General features: G+C 49.5%; 1 protein-coding gene across 2 annotated transcripts in view; it reads right to left on the reverse strand.

The window, feature by feature from the left end:
• The window catches only part of PPP1R9B (protein phosphatase 1 regulatory subunit 9B), an 85,990-nt gene extending 78,845 nt beyond the window's left edge, over window positions 1-7,145 (reverse strand). Inside the window, exons 1-2 of one of the 2 annotated variants that reach the window (XM_083469625.1) lie at window positions 7,059-7,145; window positions 4,809-6,772 (exon numbers count right to left, since the gene is read on the reverse strand). In XM_083469625.1, coding sequence (XP_083325751.1) covers window positions 4,809-6,266 — 1,458 coding nt within the window. In that variant the 5' untranslated portion in view covers window positions 6,267-6,772; window positions 7,059-7,145. Of the gene's footprint in view, window positions 1-4,808; window positions 6,773-6,901; window positions 7,013-7,058 lie in introns of those variants that run through there. The other variant, XM_083469624.1, reaches the window with a different exon arrangement.
• Between the last annotated feature and the right edge of the window lie 18,129 nt (window positions 7,146-25,274).

Below are 25,274 nucleotides of genomic sequence, written 5' to 3' on the forward strand. Positions count from 1 at the left end.
CTTCAGGTATACTGGGCTGAGGCCATTTAGGGCTTTAAAGGTCAGCACCAACACTTTGAATTGTGCTCAGAAACGTACTGGGAGCCAATGTAGGTCTTTCAGGACTGGTGTTATGTGGTCTCGGTGGCTACTCCCAGTCACCAGTCTGGCTGCCGCTTTCTGGATTAGTTGTAGTTTCTGGGTCACCTTCAAAGGTAGCCCCACGTAGAGCGCATTGGAGTAGTCCAAGCGGGAGATAACCAGAGCATGCACCACTCTGGCGAGGCAGTCTGTGGGCAGGTAGGGTCTCAGCCTGCATACCAGATGGAGCTGGTAGGCGGTTGTACTGGACACAGAATTGACCTGTGCCTCTGTTCCCACCCGCCACTGGCACACAGCCCCCGGAAAGCTGGAAATGTGGCCCTTGAGCTAAGAACAGTTCCTCCCCGCTGCACTAACCTATCAGCAGAGACCCAAAGCGGACGAGGGGCAAATCCAGGCCAAGCCCACTAAGCAAGAGAAACAGGAAGAAGACCCACCCTTCAGGGTCACCGGCAACGGGGGAGGTTTCCTTCCCAGCCACACATGCGGCAAATGTCGTGCCTTCTGTTCAGCACAAGGTTCGCCCACGGAGTCTCCCTAAAAGGAATTTCACGAGCACAAAAGACCTGCCAGGCATCCTGCCGCTTTCCGTGGAAGTCCTCGCTGCCTAAGACGCCTCGCTGCCCGGGGAGCAACAACAAACGCTGCCCCCAACTCCAGAGAAGGACAAAGTGCACCGTCCCCAAAAGGCTGGTCAGGTTTATATTTCGCTACCTGAGACAGAACATCCCGTAAGCACCTCTCCTAGGGAGCAAAAAATGCCACAGAAGTAACCATGCCTGAGGCATCTGATTCAGTCTGGCCAATGACAGAGCCGGCCTTGCCAATGTCCTAGACTAGGTCAAGGTTACCTGCTTTATCTCCCTGAGGAACTTTGTTGTTTTCTTGTTGTGTTGTCATTTGGCAGATTTAATTGTTCTCTGTGGGGGTCTAACACTCAGCTCCCTTCCATGGGTAAAACACATAAAGCAAGACGGCTCTGTTCACATGTAAATTGCGGTGGCCCCTCTTTTGGAGTTGGTGATCAGGGATCTTAAAACCCCAGGGTCTTAAAATCTGACCCTTGAGTCTATAAGCTAGTGCATTCTGTCAGCTCCCAGGCAACCTGACTGGAGCAATACTTCTTCTTCTGCCAGGGAGCAGTCCCATATGCCATGACCTGGTGCCAGGATGTTGGCTAAGACAGAACGATGCCAGAAGGGCAAAGAACATAAGAAAAGCCTGTTGGATCAGGTCCACGCCAGCACCCTGTTCTCACAGTAGCCACCCAGAGGCCTGTGGGGAAACCCGCGAGGCCTGAGCAAGGGATCACTCTCCCCTCCTGTAGTTTCCAGCAATAGGTACAGTCATACCTCGGGTTACAGACGCTTCAGGTTGCGTTTTTTCGGGTTACGTACCCGCCAAAACCCGGAAGTACAGAACAGGTTACTTCCGGGTTTCAGTGCTTGCGCATGCGCAGAAGCACTAAATTGCGCTTTGTGCATGCGCAGAAGCACCGAATCACAACATGCGTGTGCGCAGAAGCAGCACTGCAGGTTGCGAATGTGCCTCCCGCATGGATCACGTTCGCAACCCCGAGTGTCCACTCTATTCAGAAGTATTACTGCCTACAAGCTTCAAGGGCAGAGCAGAGTCATCGTGGCGAGTAGCCACTGACAGCCCTCTCTCCTCCATGAATTTCTCCAATCTTTTAAATTCACCCAAATTGGTGGCCTTTCCTGCCTCCTGAGGGAGCGGGTTTCACAGAGCAGTGGCGTAGCGTGGGTTGTCCGCACCCGGGGCAAGGCAAGTAATTTGTGCCCCCTAACCCGTGGATTTGCGCCCCCTAACCCGTGGATTTGCACCCCCTAACCCTAACCCCCAGATGTTGCGCCCAGTGCGGCCGGCCCCCCCTGCACCCCCCACGCTACGCCACTGCCACAGAGTAACTATGCACTGTGAGAAGCTAAGAGCTTTGCTGCATCACATCAAAGATCTATCTAGCCCAGCATCCTGACCCCATGGCAACCAACTAGATTCCTATGGAGAGAGCACGGCTGCAACATTGCTCTCCCATTCCTGTTAACTTATTGGCTCAGGGCACCTTCTTTGCAGCGTTAGAAACTCATATATATAAGCTAGGCGCCGCACGGCATCTTAAACCTACGTAGGTTACAGTCACCACAATGGAATGTCTGGGGCTGGACTAGATGGCCCTAGGGTTCCCTTCCAATGCTACAATTCCACGATGCTATGATCTCGACAACATTGATGGGCTGTAGCTTACTCTGGCAATGGTTCACTTGTCCCAGAATGCAAGAAGGAGAATCACACACAGGGGGAACGGAATTGGTATTAACTTTGGACCAAGGCAGAGGTTTCCTAAACTGTGGTTGCTAGCCTGGCACCCAGAAAACTCTACATAGTCACAACCGGACTCACACCTGGCATTTGGTAAATTTTGAACACTGCTTCTTTGCCCCTGCCATCTGCTCGTGGGACATTCACCCATGTTCCCACGTTCTAATCTCTCTCCAGACGTATTCCTTTTTTGTCCCAACTACCCAAAGAACCCCAAACGACCTGTGTTTCTCCCCCTTTATCTTCACGACAACCTAGCGAGGTGGGTTAGGCTGAGAGATGGGGGAGAGACCCAGGAAGCTTTGCAGCCAAACAAGGATTTCAACCAGGGTCTTGCTGGCCCGGCTGCAACCCACTAACCACTACAACACACCAACCATTAAGTGGAGATATCATGGGCAACCTGAGTTAATGATCTATGTTGAATCCTATCTCAGAACCTGAGAACGTTGGCCTGATTGACCATCTCCTTCTGTCCAGGTCTGTGACCCCATGGGCACCCACCAGAGGGCTGTCATGTCCCCCTGCCTCAGGTTCCCAGTGCTGGCCTGAACATGGATCTGATTCGGATGACAAACATGTCAACCCACTGGAGGGGAGACCCATCAGCAACAGCCCCTTCTACACTGACCAGGCCTGAAGATGTGGCTCTTGCATATGAAGTTGATCACCATGCAGAATCTCCTGTGACCGAAGAATAGGCTACAGGCCCTTTAAATATTGCCAGTAGCTCTCTGGGGTCGGAGCAGGGGGGGCAGAGCTACTGGAAAGTCAAACCCTGCTGGCCTTTCAAAGCCTTCAGATGACCCTAAGCCTTCTGCTGAGACAACATCTCCCCTAGCTCAGCACGCAGGGCCTAGTGGGAGCTGTCCATGGTCCTGATTTGCCTCGCCTTACCACACCCCTGGACAAGGCTCTGGTTATTCATTGCCCTTCTCCCTGTGGGCCCCAGTCCCCAGCAGAACAGGAGAGCTGCCATTTATTTCCCTCATCTGGGGAAGACTAGAGAGTCTTCCTGCCTCCAGATTCACCCCTGGCAAAGCTGGCCTTTTGCAGGGGAACAAAACCTAGCTGTTTAGGAATTATGGTCAGTACGCCTTTGATCCTTGCAAGGTGTTGAAGAGCGGAAAGGTAGCCAATCGATAGCAACTCTGAGAGGGAATAAGGGGCAGTGGGGCAGCAGGAGGGCTGGAAAGGAACAGATGGCGATGAGCCATCTCCCTGAATTTGTGTCGTTGACATCTCTCTCCCCCCCACCCCTCCCCTCCCCTCTCCCTCCTTCTTCCAGAAACATGCAGCCCCCAGCCGAGGTGGGATGGAGTGTGAGAAACAGATATTTCACATCCAATGTGTTATCCCCTTTACTACCAGCAGCCAGACAGAAACGGGTTCATTAATAATCCCTCCCTCGCCCTGAGCGTTCCATAAAAGCAGTGGTTTTGCAAAAAAAAGGGGGGAGGGATGGAGAATGGTTTCTCCCTCTTCCACCCCCAGACTGCTTTGCAATATCAAATCACCTCAGCAGCATCTCCCTGTCTGTCCAAATCTCAGGCTAGGGAACGGTCTCCTTCAACCCCACCCATTCCCTGATTTTCCACCCTACACAAATACTCTCTCTCTCTCCCTAGGATTCTACAATGGAAAGGGGAAAAGGGGGGGGGGATTGAGTGAGAGTAGGGGCAGGGGCACTCCAAAATACTGTCACTCTCTGCCATGATTCTGTCTGGCCTATTGGTCCTAAAACCACCTTTGCACAGATAGTCTGGAGTCCTGTGGATCTGCCTCAGAGAGAGGCCAGCCCTGTTAAAAGCAGCAACCAGACCCCTTTTTTTCTGCCCCTAGCCCTTAGGATGAGAGTTTTGCTTTGCTGTTCTTGAACGGAACCTTCCCTCCGGTGTTTCCAGACCTCTGACCATCTTCCTCAGTATTGTCTACACTGACTGGCAGCAGCCCCCCAGGATTTCAGGCAGGGGTCTCTCCCACCTGTCAATGTCATGGGCTGCACCTGAGACCTCTTGCATGCAAAGTAGATACACTATCCCTGAGCTGTGGCCCTTCCCCACCTCATAAGCTACATGTGAGAACTAGGCCAAACCCAGATAGGCCAAACTGAGGGGTAGCTCAGTTGGTAGAGCATGAGACCCTTAATCTCAGGGTCGTGGGTTTGAACCCCACATTGGACAAAATATTCCTGCACTGCAGGGCATTGGACGAGATCATTCTCTTGGTTCCTTCCAACTCTAAAATGATTTGAAGATTCTAGCTCGGAAAACTCACTGACAGTGACCCCCAGCAGCTGACGGACTTCCCAGACCCAAGAACAGCTGAGCCTTGCCAAGCCCAGTTGTACATCCTACCTGCTCAGAATATCTCATGCCTTGGCCTACCTGGATGGGAGCAGTGCTGAAATGGATCTTGCGGTTGGGGGCAGCCTCCTCCTCTTCCGATAGCCCTGTGATCTCCATGCAGCTGGATTCCGGCGCGTACAGTCCATCGGCATCTTCATCTTCATCCAGCCCGCTCCCTCCCGAATCCTCCCCCAGCCCGCTGTAGGCACTGATGTCCACCAGGTCGGCCTCAGAGAAGTCCTCTCTCTTCGACTCGTCGCACAAGTCATTCTCCTCTGGCCCTTCCGCCTTGGCCCCTTCCTCGCCGAAAGCGTCCGCCAGAGGGTCTGGCGTCTCCAGGTGCCTCTCGCCACCCGGCCGGCCGTTCTCCAAGGCGGCGTGCACCGTGACCTCGGCCTGGATCACCTCTGCCCGGTTCGCCTCACCAAGGCCTTTGGAAGCGGCTTTGCTGCGCTCTTCGGCAATTGCTGCCTCCACAGCCACCTCGGCCGCCTCAAACTCCTGCTCCGAGTCCCCGCTCTCCTCCACTTCCACGGGCTTGATCTTGCGCACCTCTTGGACCTTCTGGGGACGCAGACCTCCCGCGTTGCCATCCCCCGGCTTCGCCGTTGTCCCTCCGCCGGCAGGAAGTTTGGCCTGGCTCTTGTCAGCCTCGGGCAGCCTGCCTCTTGCCTGGAGAGCAGTAGGCCCATCGCTGCTACTACTACTACTACTTCTCCCTTCCGCTTTGGCCCCTTCTGGGGCCTGGAGGAAAACCCTGGGCCTCTTGGGGACAATCTTGGAGTTGAGGGGCCCGACTTTCCCAGGGGCCTTGTGGAGGTTGTTCCTCAAGTCGGCCTTCTCAAAGACGGCGCTGAGCTGGCTTACGGTGGGCGACACGGCCTCAGTGTCCAGCTTGTCCAAGGACTCCGTGCTGCCGTTGAACCTCACCACCACGTCCAGCTTCCTGTCCTGGAACCCGGCCCTCTCCTTCCTCAGCAGAAGCTTGTTGCTGGTCTCCTTCTCCTGCAGGCTCCTCTCAAAGATCTTCCTCGTCTCCTGCAGCTTGGAGAGCGGCTTGTCCGTCTTGGAGTCGAAGCGGCTCACCCTCTCGGACACACTGGTGCCCAGCTTCAGAAGGGCGCTGTGGTCCACGTTTTCGTTCAGGCTGCTGGCCCGGGGCAAGGACAGCCGCACTGGCTTCTCCTTCATCTTGGCCAGGTCAATGGCACCTTCCCCGGCGGGGCCCGCCGTCCCCATCTGCAGGAACATGTTCTTGATCCGGTGGACGTTGGAGCCATACTTCTTGTTCCGGGCTTTCTTGGCCTCCTCGCTCTCGGCGTTGCCAAGGGCATCCTTGGTGGCTTTCAAGGCCTGGATGCCAGCTTCGTAGGCGTTCCGGTGAGGCGAGGCACTCCGTAGGCTCCCTCCTCCTCCGCCGCCGTTGTTGCCGCCGCCACCGCTGCCACTGCTGCTGCTACTGCCACCAGGACTATTCTGGGGCTCAGTCTTCATCATGGTTCAGCGAATCTTCGGGTGTCCTGGACACCACATAGCCCCACGTTTGGTCCTCTTTCCACGCGCCCACCCTTCCTCCGATTCCCCCTCCGAGCTGCCTCTTCCCAGACGAGCTGCGGCAGCGGATTCACATCGCGAGAAACAAGGGATGGAGGGGAAGGGGGGGGGGGCTAATGCACGCTTCTCCTTCTTCCTCCTACAACACGGCGTTCATTGTGTCAGGGAAATGTGGTCAGCGGGGGCGGAGGAGAGAACGTTTCCAAAAAGAGAGAGGCTTCTTTTCCTTACCGATGGTTACAGGGAAGCGCGACCCTTCAGGCTCGGATCAGCTCAGGCCCACTGTCGCCGGCTGCTCGGATGCGTTACGCCTCCCCTTCATCCCTTTGCCTCCCTCTCTTCCTCTTCTTCCTCCTCCTCCTCCTCTTGTTTCTGGTCGCTCTCTCAGTCTTTGCAGCCCGATGGTGGTGGAGACCCGGCGCTTCTGCGAACGGCGCAGCCTGTCGCTCCTAAAAAAAAATAAATTAAAAATATAATAATGATAAGGTTGGGGGAAGAGAGGAGGGGAGAGAGAGAAGGGAGGGGGGGCAAACCCGAGAGAAAATTCCCGCTGGGTCTTAAAGAGATCAGATTCTCACCCCTCTCTCGCGCGCCTTGTCCACCCCCCTTTTTTCTGCTGTGGCAGGAAAGGAAGCTAAACGGCAGCCAGCGACGCGCTCTTCTTCCTCCTCCCCCTGCGCGTCCGCGCCGCCCTCCGCCCCCCTCGCCATTGAAAGAGAGAAAAACCCACTGAACTCATCCACCCCGTTGCAACAGGGAGGGAGGCAGGCACGGCCATCCTATCCCTTCCCCGCCCCCTCCCCGGCCGACGGATTATTAAAAGAAATAACAGCAAGCGACGCAATCCATCCCCTTCTTCCGCGCGTTTTTGCGCTAAAATGCGTAAAGCAACGCGCGCCCTGCACTTGCTCCGAAATAGGATCAAGCGCGGCCGGGGAGATTTGCCACCCTGATCCCTAGCGCGCAGTTAGGGACGTGTAACCCAGGGATCCGGCTGAAGATTGTTGGGGGGGGGGGGGCACGGGACAGATCCCTCGGAGAGGAGAGCGCGCCCCGGGATCTTTGGCGGTGTTGCAAAAGCCGCTGGAATGGAATGGGGACCTTTAGGAGGCCTAACTGGAAATGTCACAAAATTAGAAGGAAGCTGGCTCGCTATTGTTTGGTGAATTTTTAGCTGGGCCTAATATAACGGTAGTGCTTCACCATGGGATATTGGGGGGGGGGTAATTCTCATGGGCCAACTCTTCTCCCCATTATTGCAAATATGCAACTGCTTAACTAGGTGCTTTTTTAAAAAAAGCAAACAAAAATATAAATATATAATGTGCCTCAACTAGTGAGAAAATATGATTTGTACTGAGGACCTCCATTCATAAGACATCTATTCTAATTAGCGTAAATGAAAATTTAGATTCTATACAACGTCTTGAAAGGACCTAAAGCCCAGCTTTCGAAACTCCCGTTCTAGGCGCATTTTGCGACAGGAAATTTCATTAGTGCGAGCAGTTTTTGAGCACTGGACGTAGTACCGGGCCTAAGATTTCGGATGAAAACTGTAGAGTGGAAGGAAAGGAGGAGCTTTTTCTGCCTCCCCACATCCAGCTACTCTCTGAAAAGTAGAGAAGAGACCCTCTTAAGAATATTAGGAGGGTGGACAGGGGAAGGACCAGACCATATGAAAAATGAACATAACATTTTAGCTGCGGTTCATTCATTTTTCAGCTTTGTGTTCTTATATACGTATAAAAAAGTGTGCCTAGACATTCCGTTGTTGCGCCCATAACCCTAGGCTTAAGGTGTCATTTACCTCCTAGCTTTTTCATATCTCAGTTTCTAACACTGCTGAAATCACCAGCTCCTCTAACAGAGTTTGCTATGTATTGTCCTACTCCAAAATAGGCCAATGTAGCTAGGTGTGCGTTAAACCACAGAGCCTAGGACTTGCCGATCAGAAGGTTGGCAGTTCGAATCCCCATGACGGGGTGAGCTCCCATTGCTTGGTCCTTGTTCCTGCCAACCTAGCAGTTTGAAAGCATGTCAAAGTGCAAGTAGATAAATACCTACTCCCACGGGTAGGTAAACGGCGTTTTCGTGCGCTGCTCTGGTTGCCAGAAGCGGCTTAGTCATGCTGGCCACATGACCCGGAAGCTGTACGCTGGCTCCCTCAGCCAATAAAGTGAGATGAGCGCCGCAAACCCAGAGTCGGTCAGAAGTGGACCTAATGGTCAGGCGTCCCTTTACCTTTACCTTTAGCTAGCTTGTTTGGACAGTGGCAAACTGAGCTGATCCCAGTTTTTAACTGCTGTATGTTTATCATGGACAATCCATTATCAAGAGCTTAGAATAGCAATGCTGATTGATAGCGCACTGTTTCTCAGCCGTTTGCTTGTTCATTCTCACAACCCCCCTGTGAGGTAGGCTGTGGGCAGCTTAGGGCAGCAAGGGGGCTTGGCAGTACAGTTTGTGGGTTTTATTAAGGGACTACCATCCCCTGCAAAATGGCAAAAAACCAAAACCAAAAAACAAACCACAAAAAACCCCCCACACAATGGAAAATTGTTTCTGCCACTGTGATTTTGGCTTTTGTGTAGTTTTTAATGCGTATATATATAATTTTTGTCCAATGCCTTGGTAATAAATGTTTTTATGCAGTTGCAGCAAAGAAGTATTTTTTAAAAAAAATATAAATAAATACGCTGAGCATTGACTGATAAATCTGAAATTGTTCACAGCATGGTGCCATGAAGGCAGCTTCAAGTGGCCTCTATATGGCGAGTGTTTCTTTTGAAATAGCCTCTAGTTACCTCATAGACAATTACCTTTTTCAGAAAAACAAACAAACAAAAAGCAAACCCCATTATTGTATGCATGTGGTCTGGGCTAGATTGAGGTTTGATGAGGCCCTAAGCTACTGAAGGTAATGGGGCCCATTATATGTCCAGCTGTCCTTTGTCGACAACAAATTGTTGCTGTTTTTTGTGTTGAATATATGCTCTATGGTAATTTATGGACCTCATAGGTATCTAAAGCCATTTGCACACGTTGCCATGCAACTAGTCCATGCAGAATGTAGGCACCCTATATACAGAAAGGAGCAAACCAGTGATTTTTTAGGGAGCAGGCTAGCAGGCGGGCCCATTACTTACATCATAGGAGCCTACGCAACACAAAACACTGTTGCTCTATGTAGGTTTTATTTGATTTGTTTTTTATCTTATATTTTAGAAATGTACATCCAGTGCTTTTTCCCCTCTATTTTTTTTTCCGGGGGGGGGGGCAAGAGAGTAGGGCCCTAAGCTACAGATTGTTTAGCTTATATGTAAATCTGGCACTGCATGTGGTCACGTAATATAAGATCTCTAGTGCTCACACAGTGCGTTCCAGTTACCTTGAGCAATTCCCGCTTGCCTGGGTGTGAACCACTCACACTGTGTGCAAGTGTTGTGGCAGCTATCCCAGACTCCTTTGCAACAAGGGCAGCTGTGCATAGGTCCCTGCCTATTGCTTCGCTGCCTCCATATTTTGATCTGGGACATTTCTTCAGCTCCTAGAGAATTGTCCCAGCCTGCGCTGACTCTCAGAAGAACTGGCAGATCCAGCAGCAACTAGGTTTGGATTTCTATGCTCTGTCTTCCCTGCTGTAGTCTGATGTGCTATACTGGCATAGATGCTTCCACACTAAACACAGCTCCAACAGACCGATGGGAGCATTTGACGATGACTTATACTGAGTCAGACCATTGGTCCATCTAGCTCAGTAGTGGCTGGCAGCAGCCCTCCAAGGTTTCAGGTAGCGCTACCTGGAGATGCCAGGGGGTTGAACCTAAGACCTTCTGCATGCAAATCGGATGCTCAACCGCTGAGCTATGACTCCCACAGAGCCATAACTGGGTGATCTTACGCCCCTGGCAGAACCATCCAGATTGCGCCCCCTTTTGTTGTTTAGTCATTTAGTCGTGTCCGACTCTTCGTGACCCCATGGACCAGAGCATGCCAGGCACTCCTGTCTTCCACTGCCTCCCACAGTTTGGTCAGATTCATGTTTGTAGCTTCGAGAACACTGTCCAACCATCTCGTCCTCTGTCGTCCCCTTCTCCTTGTGCCCTCCATCTTTCCCAACACCAGGGTCTTTTCCAGGGAGTCTTCTCTTCTCATGAGGTGGCCAAAGTATTGGAGCCTCAGCTTCAGGATCTGTCCTTCCAGTGAGCACTCAGGGTGGATTTCCTTCAGAATGGAGAGGTTTGATCTTCTTGCAGTCCATGGGACTCTCAAGAGTCTCCTCCAGCACCAGAATTCAAAAGCATCAATTCTTTGGCGATCAGCCTTCTTTATGGTCCAGCTCTCACTTCCATACACCACTACTGGGAAAACCATAGCTTTAACTATACGGACCTTTGTCAGCAAGGTGACGTCTCTGCTTTTTAAGATGCTGTCTAGGTTTGTCATTGTGTTGTCTTTGTCCATGGAGTTTTCTTGGCAGGGATACTGAAGTGCCTTGCTGGTTCCTGCTCCAGGTGGATCACGTTTGGTCAAAACTCTCCACTATGACCTGTCCATCTTAGGTGGCCCTGCACGGCATAGCTCATAGCTTCTCTGAGTTATTCAAGCCCCTTCGCCACGGCAAGGCAGTGATCCATGAAGGGGATTGTGCCCCCTAGCCACAGCCAAATCAGCTCTTCTTTCCGCCTCTCCTCCAACCCCCCAGCCTCCACCCATTCAATTCACCCTCTGTTTAAAACCTTTTATAGACATATTTATGAACATATTTTAAGCCAATTTTGTGCCCCTTCTTCGCCTGTGCCCCTGGCGGGGCCCCACTTCGCCACCTCCTAGCTACAGCCTTACTTCCCTACATTTGATGCTAAAAGCATCAAATTTAATCTGAAGTGTGTGCTTTATGAATCACAATGCAGGAGAGAATGGGGAAGGCAGCACTTTTAAATTGAGTGCCTGATCTTTTAATTTAATTTAATTTTTCGGTTTATAAGTCACTTGCCACTTACGGTGCTTCCAAGCGACTTAGACAAATTTAAGAGCATAAAGCAGGCATAGGCAAACTCAGCCGTCCAGATGTTTTTGGGACTACAAGTCCCACCATCCCTGACCACTGTTAGCTAGGGATGATGGGAGTTGTAGTCCCAAAACATCTGGAGGGCTGAGTTTGCCTATGCCTGGCATAAAGCATAGCAAATCCAAAGGAGCAATATGTCGTGATTAAAAAATAAATAAATCCAGTGACCCAGTCCAGTAAAACAGCAAGAAAAACATGCAATCCATCAACAGCAAAATCAGCATTATCTGTCAAATGTCTTGGAGAATACGCTAGAGGATCCTCGCCAGTGGGCCGTACCTATGTTCTGCTTAGAAAAATACTTATTAAAATTAACGGACCTACGTTTGTTAGGTCCTTTCATTTCAATGGGTCTCCTCTGAGTATTATTGGATACAACCAATTGGGCATCCTTTCCATTTCACGGCCTTTTCACATATTAAGGAGCAGCAGAGCCAAGTTTCCCACTGAGGGTAGATAAATCCATTAGGCTGCCATTCACCAACAAGTAAATTTGTAAATGTATGTTGCAATCCGTTCCCCCTTTAGGAACTTCCAAGGGCAGCTGTTCTGCAACTTCTCTCAACACAACAAACAATACAAGCAACACGCAGACCAGTATACTAGATAGCACTGTAACTCTTATTGCATAACATACATGATTTAGTAACAAAAACAAAATGTGTGCACTTGTAAATTCTCTAATATATTTGAAATCAATTGAACACACGTCTGTCAATCTTTGAAGTATAATAAATCTATGGTTGAAACAAAGTAATAGATGCTATCCTGCGGGCTAAGCGGTAAAACTTTTTTTAGGAGTTCATGGTGCCGAAGTAGTAGGTGAATAACAACTGACTGTTTCGCTGGAATCTTCTTCAGCACAACCCATAGATTAGAAAAATGCACAAGGAGCAGTGGTCATGTGGATATGTAACCACTGCTCACAGGGGTTTGTTGCAACACAGGGGTTTGTTGTTCTGTACTGCAACTTCTCTTGGCAGATTCCCCTATGACTGCGCTGATTTTAGTGACTCCCACCTCCCGACTGTTGAACCTCAGTCGACTTTTCTGTAGTTTATATCCATCGCCCAGTTTTTTCCCATCCTGGGTGCCCTCCAAATGGAACTACAACTCCCATCAGCCCCTGGGATCAGCACGTGCTGGCTGGGGCTGATGGAGGTTGTAGTCCCAAACAAATGGAGGTTTGGGGAAAGTTGTGGTCCTCAAGTGAAAGCCAGCCATGTGTGGAAGCAGGCTGCCGTCACAAGCAGAGCAAGTATACTCCATACATTTAAATCAACCTACACAAACCCCTGCGAAGAATCCTGGGAACTGTAGTTTACCCCCCACAGAACTACAATTCCCAGCACCCTGAAACTATAGTTCCCATGCTTCTTTGGAGGGGGACTTTAAATATATGGTGTGTACGCAACCCCCAGTGTACAAGAGCCTGTTTATGAAGAGAGGGGAAGGGCTATTAATGGTTTGCTCCTAAGGATCACAGTGCACCCCAAGTTTGCACCGTTTCCTCACGAGCTGAAGAAAATTGATGCATGCAGCAGCTTCCCTTCAGCTCGTCCAACAAGCTCTGGGGATCTGGGTCGTAGCTTCTTGTTGGGAAAATATTGATCCCCAACAGCACGGGGATTGTGCAGCGTGGCCAAAGCAAACAAGCAAGCGCGCCCCCGGTCAGCCACAGAAGCGCCCATCACCCCCGAGGCTACGCAGAGATGCTGAGGGCGCAAGGACCCTGCGGGAAAATGCCTGAGCAAAGCTTGCCTCCCAGACTACGCGGTTTCCTGCATCTTTCCCCCCTTTTTTGGCGTGTGCGCAAAGCAGCCCTCTTTCCCGTTTCCTCTTTTGCCGTCAGTCTTATCAGCTGCTGCAGATTCTCCAACGAGAGCGGAGGAGGACGCATCAGTTTTCTCCATACACACGAGCTGGAGCCAGTTATTTTGGCTGCCTACACCTTTAAAGCACAAAGCACATTCCTCCAACTCCCCCCAACGCCAAAGAATTCTGGGCGCTGTAGTTTGCTAAGGGTCGCTGGGAATAGTAACCCCGTGAAGGGTAAACCACAGTTCCCAGAATTCTTTGAGGGAAAGGCTCTGCTTGATTGGGGAGGTGGTTAGGACTCCTTCTTCTATAGCTCTCAAAGCTCAGAGGGGCCTGAATGTTCACACCTCCCTCCATTTCCAGGATGCTTTTGGAAGCGGCGGTTTCTTTGCAGTGAAGTGGAAGGCACTTTGCGTGTGCTCAGAGGCACTTGCTTCAAAATTACTGATTCATAAGTACCAGGTGCCTTGAGACTGGGGACGAAAGTGATGTGGAAATGGGAAAGGCGCAGAACCTGTAGGTTCGGCCACTTGCGTAATTTGCCCCTCTCTGCCACATGGCCTCTGGTTACAGTAGTACCTCAGTTTACAAACTTAATCCATTCCGGAAGTCTGTTCTTAAACCGAAACCGTTCTTAAACCGAGGCGCGCTTCCCCTAATGAGGCCTCCCGCCGCCAGTGCCCTTCCACTGTTCGGATTCCATTCTTAGACCAAGGTAAAGTTCGCAAACTGGGACACTACTTCCGGTTTTGCTGAGTCCGTAAACCGAATCGTTCATAAACAGGGCTGTTCTTAAACCGAGGTACCACTGTATATTTCCCTGGTGTGCCTCACATCCCTTTCCGCTGGCTGGCCCCTCCCTCCTTCTCGTCATTTCCCACTACAGTGGTACCTCTGGTTACGTACTTAATTAGTTCCGGAGGTCCGTTCTTAACCTGAAACTGTTCTTAACCTGAAGCACCATTTTAGCTAATGGGGCTGCTGCCATGCCACTGCCGCGTGATTTCTGTTCTCATCCTGAAGCAAAGTTTTTAACCTGAAGCACTATTTCTGGGTTAGCGGAGTCTGTAACCTGAAGCGTATGTAACCCGAGGTACCACTGTACTGTATGTTTCTCTTCTTACATAAAGGTCTGCTCAAAATTCCGCAAAAACCCCCAAAAAGTGACAATGCGATTGCCATGCAAAAAACCCCCCAGGTGGGTGGAACTCATGTATCGCAAGCCCCTGCTGCACACATTGCACAGGAAATGTGAAAGAGGAAATGCAAACCGCAGATGCTTTCACTGGCACTTCCTCCCTCTGCCGCCGCTTCTTGAACACCCAAAGCCACAGCAGACACACATGACGGGGGAAAACTCCATGTGACAGAGGGAGGAACTGCCATTTCTCAAAGCTACGGTGGGTGCCTTCCCAATTTCCACCTCACTGAGGACTAGGAGCATAAGTAGAGCCTAGTGGCTCAGATGTGAACAAGGACACAGGCAGGCATGAAATCTGAGTAATATATATGTGCAAATTAGAAACCATCATAACCATTTTAATAATACAGACAAACAATACAGTGGTGCCTCTGGTTAAGTACTTAATTCGTTCCGGAGGTCTGTTCTTAACCTGAAACTGTTCTTAACCTGAAGCACCACTTTAGCTGATGGGGCCTCCCGCTGCCGCTGCACTGCTGGAGCACGGTTTCTGTTCTTACCCTAAAGCAAAGTTCTTAACCTGAAGCACTATTTCTGGGTTAGTGGAGTCTGTAACCTGAAGCGTATGTAACCCAAGGTATCACTGTACACCACTCATAACCCCCCCCCTGCCAACATTTCTCCGATGAAAATAGGGACGTCTCAATACATAATTATTATTTTACTATTTATACCCCACACATCTTACTGGGTTGCCCCAGCCACTCTGGGCAGCTTCAAATACAGTGGTACCTTGGGTTAAGAACTTAATTTGGTCTGGAGGTCTGTTCTTAACCTGAAACTGTTCTTAACCTGAGGTACCACTTTAGCTAATGGGGCCGCTGTGCCGCCGCTGCACGATTTCTGTTCTCATCCTGAAGCAAAGTTCTTAACCCGAGGTACTATTTCTGGGTTAGGAGAGTCTGTAACCTGAAGCGTATGTAACCTGAAGCATACGTAACCCGAGGTACCACTGTATATATAAAAACACAATAAGATATTAAACAACCTTCCCCATACGGGATTGCCTTCAGATGGCTCAGGGTGTGTGTCAGATAACTCCATACCTTTCAACATTTCTCCAATGAAAATAGGGACATCCTAAGGAAAAGTGGGACGTGGGTGGCGCTGTGGGTTAAACCACAGAGCCTAGGGCTTGCCAATGAGAAGGTCGGCGTTTTGAATCCCCATGACGGGTTGAGCTTCCGTTGCTCAGTCCCTGCTCCTGCCAACCTAGCAGTTCGAAAGCACATCAAAGTACAAGTAGATAAATAGGTACCGCTCTGGCGGGAAGGTAAATGGCATTTCCGTGCGCTGCTCTGGTTCGCCAGAAGCGGCATAGTCATGCTGGCCAAATGACTCGGAAGCTGTACGCCGGCTCCCTCGGCCAATAAAGCGAGATGAGCGCCGCAACCCCAGAGTCGTCTGCGACTGGACCTAATGGCCAGGGGTCCCTTTACCTTTAAGGAAAAGTGGGACATTCCAGGATCAAATCAGAAACCGGGACGGCTTCTCTAAATCAGAGACATCCCTGGAAAATAGGGACGCTTGGAGGGTCCATACATCTTTCACTAGCAGGGAAGGCTATGACCATATGACCTCTCTGCTATCTTCTGGCTTGTCCTCTGCAAAGTAGGCCACCCAAACTGCAACATGAATTCAAAGGCTTGCTGGATAGGAACCACCCCTTAAAGTTTTGCACCCTGCCTGGAGTCCCCTATTGCATCCTGCGCACTCACACGCAACGACGTCTCTGGCGGTGCAGCAGTGTGCAGACAGCGTGCTGCTGCTAAACGTGGGTGACTCCGTGGCAGCCGACTGTGAGTTCAACCTCCGCATGGGCTTGTAGGTCATGAGGGGAAATACCTGGGCACAAGGCTCTTAGAATAGCCTTACGTTAGGATTTAGGTGTGCTAATCCAGGCCTGGAATAGAACGGTGCTGCATGGAAGGGGACCCGCCCACCTGGTGCTGTTACCCGTAATATACCTGCCTCTGCCGCAGAGCTAGCTGGCTATTTGTAGCAGGGCCTTACGGAGGAAATATTGACCCATATTGACTTTCCAGGAAAGCACCATCTTAATACAGGTAGGTAGGTGCTGAAGGTTTAACATCAAAAATACCTGATTGAGGCTTATGATGTGAGACATATATTATTTTCGGTCTGAAGTGGTTATGTCTTGTTGGAATCCTTGATATTTACAGGTGTCCGGGTACAATTAAATAACAACAACAACAACAACAACAACAACAACAACAACAACAACAATTTATTTATACCCCACCCATCTGGCTGGGTTTCCTCAGCCACTCTGGGCAGCTCCCAACAGAATACAGTGGTACCTCGGGTTAAGAACTTAATTCGTTCTGGAGGTCCGTTCTTAACCTGAAACTATTCTTAACCTGAAGCACCACTTTAGCTAATGGGGCCTCCTGCTGCCGCCGCACTGCCAGAGCACAATTTCTGTTCTCATCCTGAAGCAAAGTTCTTAACCTGAAGCACTATTTCTGGGTTAGCAGAGTCTGTAACCTGAAGCGTATGTAACCTGAAGCGTATGTAACTTGAGGTACCACTGTACTAAAAACATGATAAAACATCACACATTAAAAACCTCCCTAAACAGGGCTGCCTTCAGATGTCTTCTAAAAGTCAGGTAGTTGTTTATTTCCTTGACATCTGGTGGGAGGGCGTTCCACAGGGCGGGCGCCACTACCAAGAAGGCCCTCTGCCTGGTTCCCTGTAACCTCACTTCTCGCAGTGAGGGAACTCCCAAATGGCCCTCGGAGCTTGACCTCAGTGTCTGGGCTGAACGATGGGGGTGGAGACGCTCCTACAGCTATACAATATCCCTCTCCTACTAATGCAGGGCAACAAAGATGGGTTGTGCATCTCCTACCATCCCCTTGAGCCTGGAAGAACGAACATCTAAAATGCAGTAGTCTGAAGACTTCACTGCCCTTTCTACATCTGAACGTTTCCCCTGTCAATGGCAATCTTCTGTGGACACCTATTCAGACACCTTGTACTGATTTATACATTTAAAATGGGTCCATTTACAATTATTGTGGTCTTCTTCTTCTTCTTCTTCTTCTTCTTCTTCTTCACATTTGTCTCCCACCTTTCCTCCAAGGAGCTCAGGGTGGCTTACCTAATTCTCTTGCCTTCCCATTTCATCCTCACAACCAGTGCTTTTTTTCTTTAAAAATGTTGAGGGGTACAGTGGTACCTCAGGTTAAGAACTTAATTTGTTCTGGAGGTCCATTCTTAACCTGAAACTGTTCTTAACCTGAGGTACCACTTTAGCTAATGGGGCCTCCCGCTGCCACCGTGCGATTTCTGTTCTCATCCTGAAGCAAAGTTCTTAACCCGAGGTACTATTTCTGGGTTATCAGAGTCTGTAACCTGAAGTGTTGTAACCCGAGGTACCACTGTACTCTCATTTTGACTCAAGAAAATCATCATTTTATAGTTCAAATCGGGAAAAATAAATACAGTAAATGGACAAAAGTACAAAGTTTAACAAAATGTTTAGGGGTATGCGTCCCCCTGCGTCCCCCCAGAAAAAAGCACTGCTCACAACAACCGGGTAGGGTAGGTTCGGCTGAGGGGCTGGCTCAAGGTCACTGTTATGTACTGAAGTTCTCACCCTGGGCCAGCAGGGGGATACTGTAGATAGTTTTCACTCAGGTCCACATATGCAAATAAGGAATTGAAAGTGACTTTCAGTGATTGGATAGTTACAGAAAGTTGTTACTGTTGCTTTGTAGTTGAGCTCTATATAAGCAGGTTGGCTGAACCCTTCAGCCCAGTTCTGTTCTGGGCCTGTGAATAAACAAGAGCTGTTTGAAGAATTGCTGTGTCATCTGATATGTTCACCCACAACTTAACAGTCACCACCCAGTGCGTTTCATGGTTGAGCGGGGGATTCGAACCCTGATCTCCCGGGTCCTAGTCTGACACCCTAACCCCCACACCAGTGTTGCTTTCTGTCTTGCTTTCCCCTTACTCCAACCCTCTCTTTTTTTTCTTTCTCTTTGTTAGATTCTCTATTTAAAAAGCAATATTATTATTATTATTTTTAAAAAGGAGGAAATACCCTTCAGCGCAGGGCAAGAAGAAAAGCTGGAATCAAAGCACTGAGTCAGCAGCTCTGACTCATCTGTCCACCCACCAATGATATGTTGCTGTGAAAAAGAGGAGGGGGTGAGGTTTAATGCCAAACTCTTGGCTATTACTGTCTTGTAATAATCGGTTTCCATACAATTTGATAAAGAGCAGGGGTATTCATTCCGCGTTGTCATAGGCAGTCTCCCCTAAAGTCTCTCCTTGACTTTTTAGCAATTCTTCTTTATACTGTATTTTTAAATAGAGTTCAGATGAAATTTGGGGGAATACACACACACACACACACACAGAGAGAGAGAGAGAGAGAGAGAGAGAGAACATGAAAAGCTAATAGTAGATATTTGGGTTTCAAAATTAAATGCTATACAGTATTGTATTCCTTAATATGTTAAATTTGCATTCATAAGCTGCTTTTCCACAAAGAGGACTTTAAAGTGACTTACAGAAGCTAAAGCCCAACTTGCAGCAACTGTGGTCTTAAAATATCAAAAATGCCACCTGAGAAACAAAAAAAAAAAACCCCTGTAGGATAATTGCCGACGAGACGCCAGAACACTGCAAGAGAATTGCTTGAGGCCTAAGGCTTAGCAAACTAAGGGCAGGTCCGTTGGTTTTAAAGCATTCAAAATGCCACATACACTTGGATAGAAACAAATGTAGTGCAAGCAAATTATCAAGTTTAACAAGATGCATGAATATAGTAAAGGTAAAGGGACCCCTGACCATTAGGTCCAGTCGTGGCCGACTCTGGGGTTGCGGCACTCATCTCGCTTTACTGGCCGTGGAAGCCGGCATACAGCTTCCGGGTCATGTGGCCAGCATAACTAAGCCGCTTCTGGCGAACCAGAGCAGCGCACGGAAACGCCGTTTACCTTCCCGCCGGAGCGGTACCTATTTATCTACTTGCACTTTGACGTGCTTTCGAACTGCCAGGTTGGCAGGAGCAGGGACCGAGCAACGGGAGCTCACCCCATTGCAGGGATTCGAACCACCGACCTTCTGATTGGCAAGTCCTAGGCTCAGTGGTTTAACCCACAGCGCCACCTGCATCCCCTGCTAGACTAGAGCTCCCATCAGCTCCCATCAATCACGGCCTTTGGCTATGCTGGTTGGGGCTGATGAGTCCAGCAATGCCCAGAGCGCAACAGGTCTCCCACCGCTGCTACGCAAAACCGACACCCCAAGCTTCAAAGGGAGCTTCCACAGTCCTCATGGCTGGCATCTGCAGCCAACAAAAAAGGAGGAACATGCCCTCCCAGCATCACCCACCATCCAGGTTCTCCAAATAAGAGTACACAGTGTTCCCAATCCGTCGCCCGAACCATCTGCGCGGAGGACAGGCATGAAAAAAAAGAAAATCTCCATGGAGTTTTCTGCACAAGCTGTGCCAGGCAAAGTAAAGTAGTGTAATTATTTTAAGAAGCGGAAGAGGCACGGGGTTGGTTCTAGGTTCGTTGTGGCAACTGAGATCTCCGTGTTGTGAAGGAACCAGGGCACAACAAAACACCCCCTGGCTACAGCGGCCCAAGCACCAGGTCTTTTGCCTGCCCCTTCTGCCCTTCTCCCTTTCTTTTAAAATGTTCTCCCTTTATATCTCTCTATCTAGTGCTGGCCCACCCATGAGGCAAGATGAGGCAGCCGCCTCGGACAGCAGGATCCACAAAGGTAGCAGACCCTGATGTAGATTTTTATCCCCTCGCCCTTGTTCCTGATGTAGATCTTCACTCACCCCTTCTCCACTGGCGGGGAGGGAGGAACCATTTTGCGGCTGGCTTCAGGTGCCAAAATATCTTGGGCCAGCCCTGCATATATCTATACTGATAGCTAGAGAGAGAGAGAGATGGAAATTTGCAAAGAGGATCCTTTGAAATATGTCCTGAATTTGTATCTGTACATTAATCGTCATCAGCATATGTTAAGCAAGTCGTAAGGATCTAGCAATGTGTATGGGGAGAGAAAGAATAATTTCTAATGCCGCCCCCCTGCCCGGAAAACATTGTGGAAAAGTAAAGAAGAAGCAGAATATCCCACATTTTAAATTTTGTTGGAGGTAACTTACATAAGAGGATGGATCCCTGCTGCTGCACCAGACTGATGACCTATTCAGTCCCACATCCTGTTTCCCACGGGTGGCGCTGTGGTCTAAACCACTGAGATTCTTGAGCTTGCTGATTGGAAGGTTGGCGGTTTGAATCCCTGTGGCGGACTGAGCTCCCGTTGCTCTTTCCCAGCTCCTTCTAATCTAGGAGTTTGAAAGCACGCCAGTGCAAGTAGATAAATAGGTACCACTGCAGTGGGAAGGTAAACGGCGTTTCCATGTGCTCTGGTTTCCGTCATGGTGTCTCACTGCACCGGAAGCGGTTTAGTCATGCTGGCCACACGACCCGGAAAGCTGTCTGTGGACAAACGCTGGCTCCCTCAGCCTGAACGTGAGATGAGCGCCGCAACCCCCTAGTCACCTTTGACTGGACTTAACTGTCCAGGGGTCCTTTACCTTTACCTTTTTTGCCTCTGGGAATCCTACAAGCAGGACAGCAGTGAGGGCTTTTAAGTCTGGAGGCAGAGGACAGCCATCATTTCCAGCAGTCTCTTGTTCTCCATCAACATTGCCTCACATCTCTTTTCAAAGTCATCTAACCCCACATCTTCAAATAAGCAGGTAGAGGATAGGAGGCTTATTTAAATCTCCAAATTATGATTGAGTTATGATATGAAAAACATTGTTTAAGCAACTATGAGGGACCATCAATGACCATCAACTATAAGGGACCATCAATGAGGGGCGGAATTTAAGAACAACATGGACTTGCCGACCAGAAGGTCGGCGGTTCAAGTCCCCGCGATGGAGTGAGCTGCTGTTGCTCAGTCCCTGCTCCTGCCAACCTAGCAGTTCGAAAGCACATCAAAGTGCAAGTAGATAAATAGGTACCGCTCCAGCGGGAAGGTAAACGGTGTTTCCCTGTGCTGCTCCCGGCATTTCCCTGCGCCAGAAGTGGCTTAGTCATGCTGGCCATATGACCCAGAAGCTGTACGCCGGCTCTCTCTGCCAATAAAGCGAGATGAGAACCCCAGAGTCGGCCACGACTGGACCTAATGGTCAGGAGCCCCTTTACCTTTTTAAGGTAGGGTTGCCATATTTCAAAAAGTAAAAACCAGGAGACCTCAAAATTGTTGAGCTTTCCGCATGATTTTTCTGTTGGCTTGCCTAAGATACAGAACAAAGCGTCGTCTTTCAGTCCCACTAGCAAGTTCAACATCAGAATGAGACATGCACCAATGGAGCGATACGTGCCCCCATTCCCCCTCTTCACTGCCAATTGGAAATTCCAAAAGCATGCAAAAGACAGAAAGAAAAATTGAAACGGTGTAAGTCCCCGCTGTCTGCGGTATTAATTCACTGAACTTGTTTCAAACAGTGGGCAAAGCAGAGATGCTCTGACGTTATCGTGCAGATGAAACTTTCGGTCTGGGAGTCTCTGAATTCTCTGAAGGCTACTGGCTCCAGCTGAGTACATTAGGAACAGAACGCACATTATCCTGTGACAATCTCACAGGGTAATAGACCAGACCGGTCTATACTTTGTGCTAAAAGCTACAGTGTGCACCAAGCAAAACCCAGTCTGGCACCCATTCCCAAATTCGGCATCCAAATGCTACATTCATTTAATGGACTATCTTGTGCAAGTGAAGATATATTTGCTGTGTGGTCTGATGGCAAATGATGTGATGGTTGGGGCCCCTAAATATTCCTCAGCCCACCGGGCCTTCCTGCAGCTAGCAGAAGGCTGCACTTACCTGCGGACTTCAGAGCTTGTGAAAGCTGGTGAGCTTCATGGCTGATTGGGGATCTGAACCCTAGTTTCCCAGGTCCTAGTCCAGTACATACTCTAACCACCACAGCACCTGTGGCCCCTCTGCAAGAAGGTAAAGGCAAAGGACCCCTGGTGGTTAAGTCCAGTCAAAGGTGACTGAGGTTGCGGCGCTCATCTCGCTTTCAAGCCAAGGGAGCCGGTGTTTGTCCGCAGACAGCTTTCCGGATCATGTGGCCTGCATGACTTCTGGTGCAATGGAACACCGTGATGGAAACCAGAGTGCACAGAAAGCCATTTACCTGGTGTGCTTTTGAACTGCTAGGTTGGCAGGACTTGGGACAGAGTAATGGGAGCTCACACCATCACATGGATTCAAACCGCCAACCTTCTGATCGGCAAGCCCAAGAGGCTCAGTGGTTTAGACCACAGCGCCACCCGCATCCCTCTGCAGGAATCATGGAGTACACATGGGTAAGGCTAAGGCAGGGGTGTTTTCTCCAGATAGACAATAACCCTTTGTGCAGATTTTTTTGCAAGAAACCCGCCAACTTATTTTCACATGCCAATGCAAGCGAAAACAAAACAAAGCAAAGAAACAAAACTCATGGCAAACCAGGACAGCCTATCCCAAACAAATTTCTGGTTAATCTGTCACCTCACTTCCCCACTTCCCAGACTGCTTTCTCTTCCTCTGCAAACCAAGACTAGCCAGGAAGACTCCTGCCAGATTTTGGGGAAGCCATGCATCAGTGAAAAACAAACAAGAGAACGAGACTGAATATCCATCAGATGCAACCCCCCCCCACAAAACTCAGTGTATTCAGACAGTGGGGGGGGGGTGTAGAGATGAAAGGGCCAAGATAAACGGTGGCGGCCCACAATTAATTATTCATCAAGTTATTAATAGCCGTGATAGTTCCTTTGCCAGGGCGATCCCACCCCCAGGGAGATAGAGAAGCTTCTGTTCAAATAACCGAACCCCTCCCCAAATCAAACTCATTCTGCTCCTAACCCAGCAGGGCTGTGGAAGAAGCAACTCTCTGATACTGATACTTGTGAGCTTTCTGAGGTGTGAAAAACCCATGTAGATTATTTGACCTTTGTTAATTGTAACCAGGGAACAATTGCATCCGCCGAGATTAGAACATCCCGAGCTGTGAAGTGATTTGGCTCTGAGAGACCCGAACCAAGGCTTTTTTCAGCAACGTCCAGCAAATGCATACGGAATCAGGTTCCTGCTTTGTAGATCTCCTGTATGGGCTGGTTGGTTAGAGGCTGCTGGACCAGTGAGGTGTGATGGGATGCTGTGAGGAGAAACTACATCCCATACTGTAATGAATGCTAAACAAAACCAAAAACCCAAGCAGCTGAGCTTGCAACATCTCCAGAGGTTGTTTTTAGTAAAGGGCACGTTGCTGGACTTCAGAATCGAAGTTACAGAGGTCAGTGGCTCAGTTCTAACATCACACCGGACTATAGCTTGCAATCAAGCCATAATCATGTTAACGGAGAAATCCGAGGGCTCCCTTGGACAAAAAGCAAGGACACCAACCAGGAAAATTGGAGCAAAACAGCAGCCAGTAGGCTTGGTCTTTATTGAAGACTGTCGTGACAGGACTCCCACCTGCCACAAGGTGGAACAAGATGGAAGCCCTGAACAAAAGAGCCCCCAAACTTTTATTAGCTGCTAATCCCCATATTACACCCCCCAAACTACATCACTAATACATCATGGTTACATCATGAAACGGGAGGTCTGGTGGCAGTAATCTGAGCATCCTGGACCCTGCCCCATGGTTTTCCTTGCCCTCCACCAAACACCCATCAAGTGTAACAAAAGAGATATTTACATTTTCCTGTTTCCCAGCCAAGTTAATCACACCCTTTTGTCTTCATCTGGGTTTGTTATTTCTGGAATGGCTACCTGTCTGGCACTCAGGTATCAGGATGCCAGGGATTATCACTCAGGCAGAGGGGCTGCTGAGTAGCTGAGCTCACATGTCTATTTGAATTTCTGAAGTTTTCCCTGTGAGCCAGTACATAGATACATTTATCAGTGAATTGTTAAATTTGGTATCATGCAGCAAAGGCCCTTTGAATAGACAAGAAGAAACTGTGATGAAGTGTTTTGTGGGGACAAATCACAAAAGTCACAAAAGTGATTGTGCTGATTTTGGTAGTGGGCTGCATGTGCATGATTTCTGCTGGAGAAGCAACCCCCCCAACCTATACATAAATTCCTCCAACAATCAGAAACCCTGGTTTGAAATGGTTTCTGCTAACTATGGTTTGGTGAGATGTTTGAACGGACAAGCCATAGAATGAAGTAAAAAAGTTTGGAGAGCTGGACTGATAGGAATTGAAGGCAGTGGCACTGTGGGTTAAACCACTGAGCCTAGGACTTGCTGATCAGAAGGTCGGCGGTTCGAATCCCCGCAATGGAGTGAGCTCTCATTGCTCGGTTCCTGCTCCTGCCAACCTTGCAGTTCGAAAGCACGTCAAAGTGCAAGTAGATAAATAGGTACTGCTCCAGCGGGAAGGTAAACGGTGTTTCCGTGTGCTGCTCTGGTTCGCCAGAAACAGCTTAGTCATGCTGGCCGCATGACCCAGAAGCTGTACGCCGGCTCCCTCGGCCAATAAAGCGAGATGAGCGCCGCAACCCCAGAGTCGGCCACGACTGGACCCAATGGTCAGGGGTCCCTTTACCTTTGCCTAGATACAGACAACGACCAATTGACGAATGTCCAATTGACGCTTGACCATGCACGCACACATCACGGCGACCCGGGAGTGGCCCGAAAAGGGAGAACAACAGGGCGTGTGTGTGTGTGTGTGCGTAACAGGGCATAACCATCACACATGATGACATGGAATGTAACCCCTGTGCAATTCAGGGGGTGCCTGTAGCTTGAAACAACAGTATGTTCTGTATGTTCTGAGGTTCA

This window comes from Podarcis liolepis (assembly GCF_965112155.1).
Source record: "Podarcis liolepis genome assembly, chromosome: 13".
Lineage (NCBI taxonomy): Eukaryota > Metazoa > Chordata > Lepidosauria > Squamata > Lacertidae > Podarcis > Podarcis liolepis.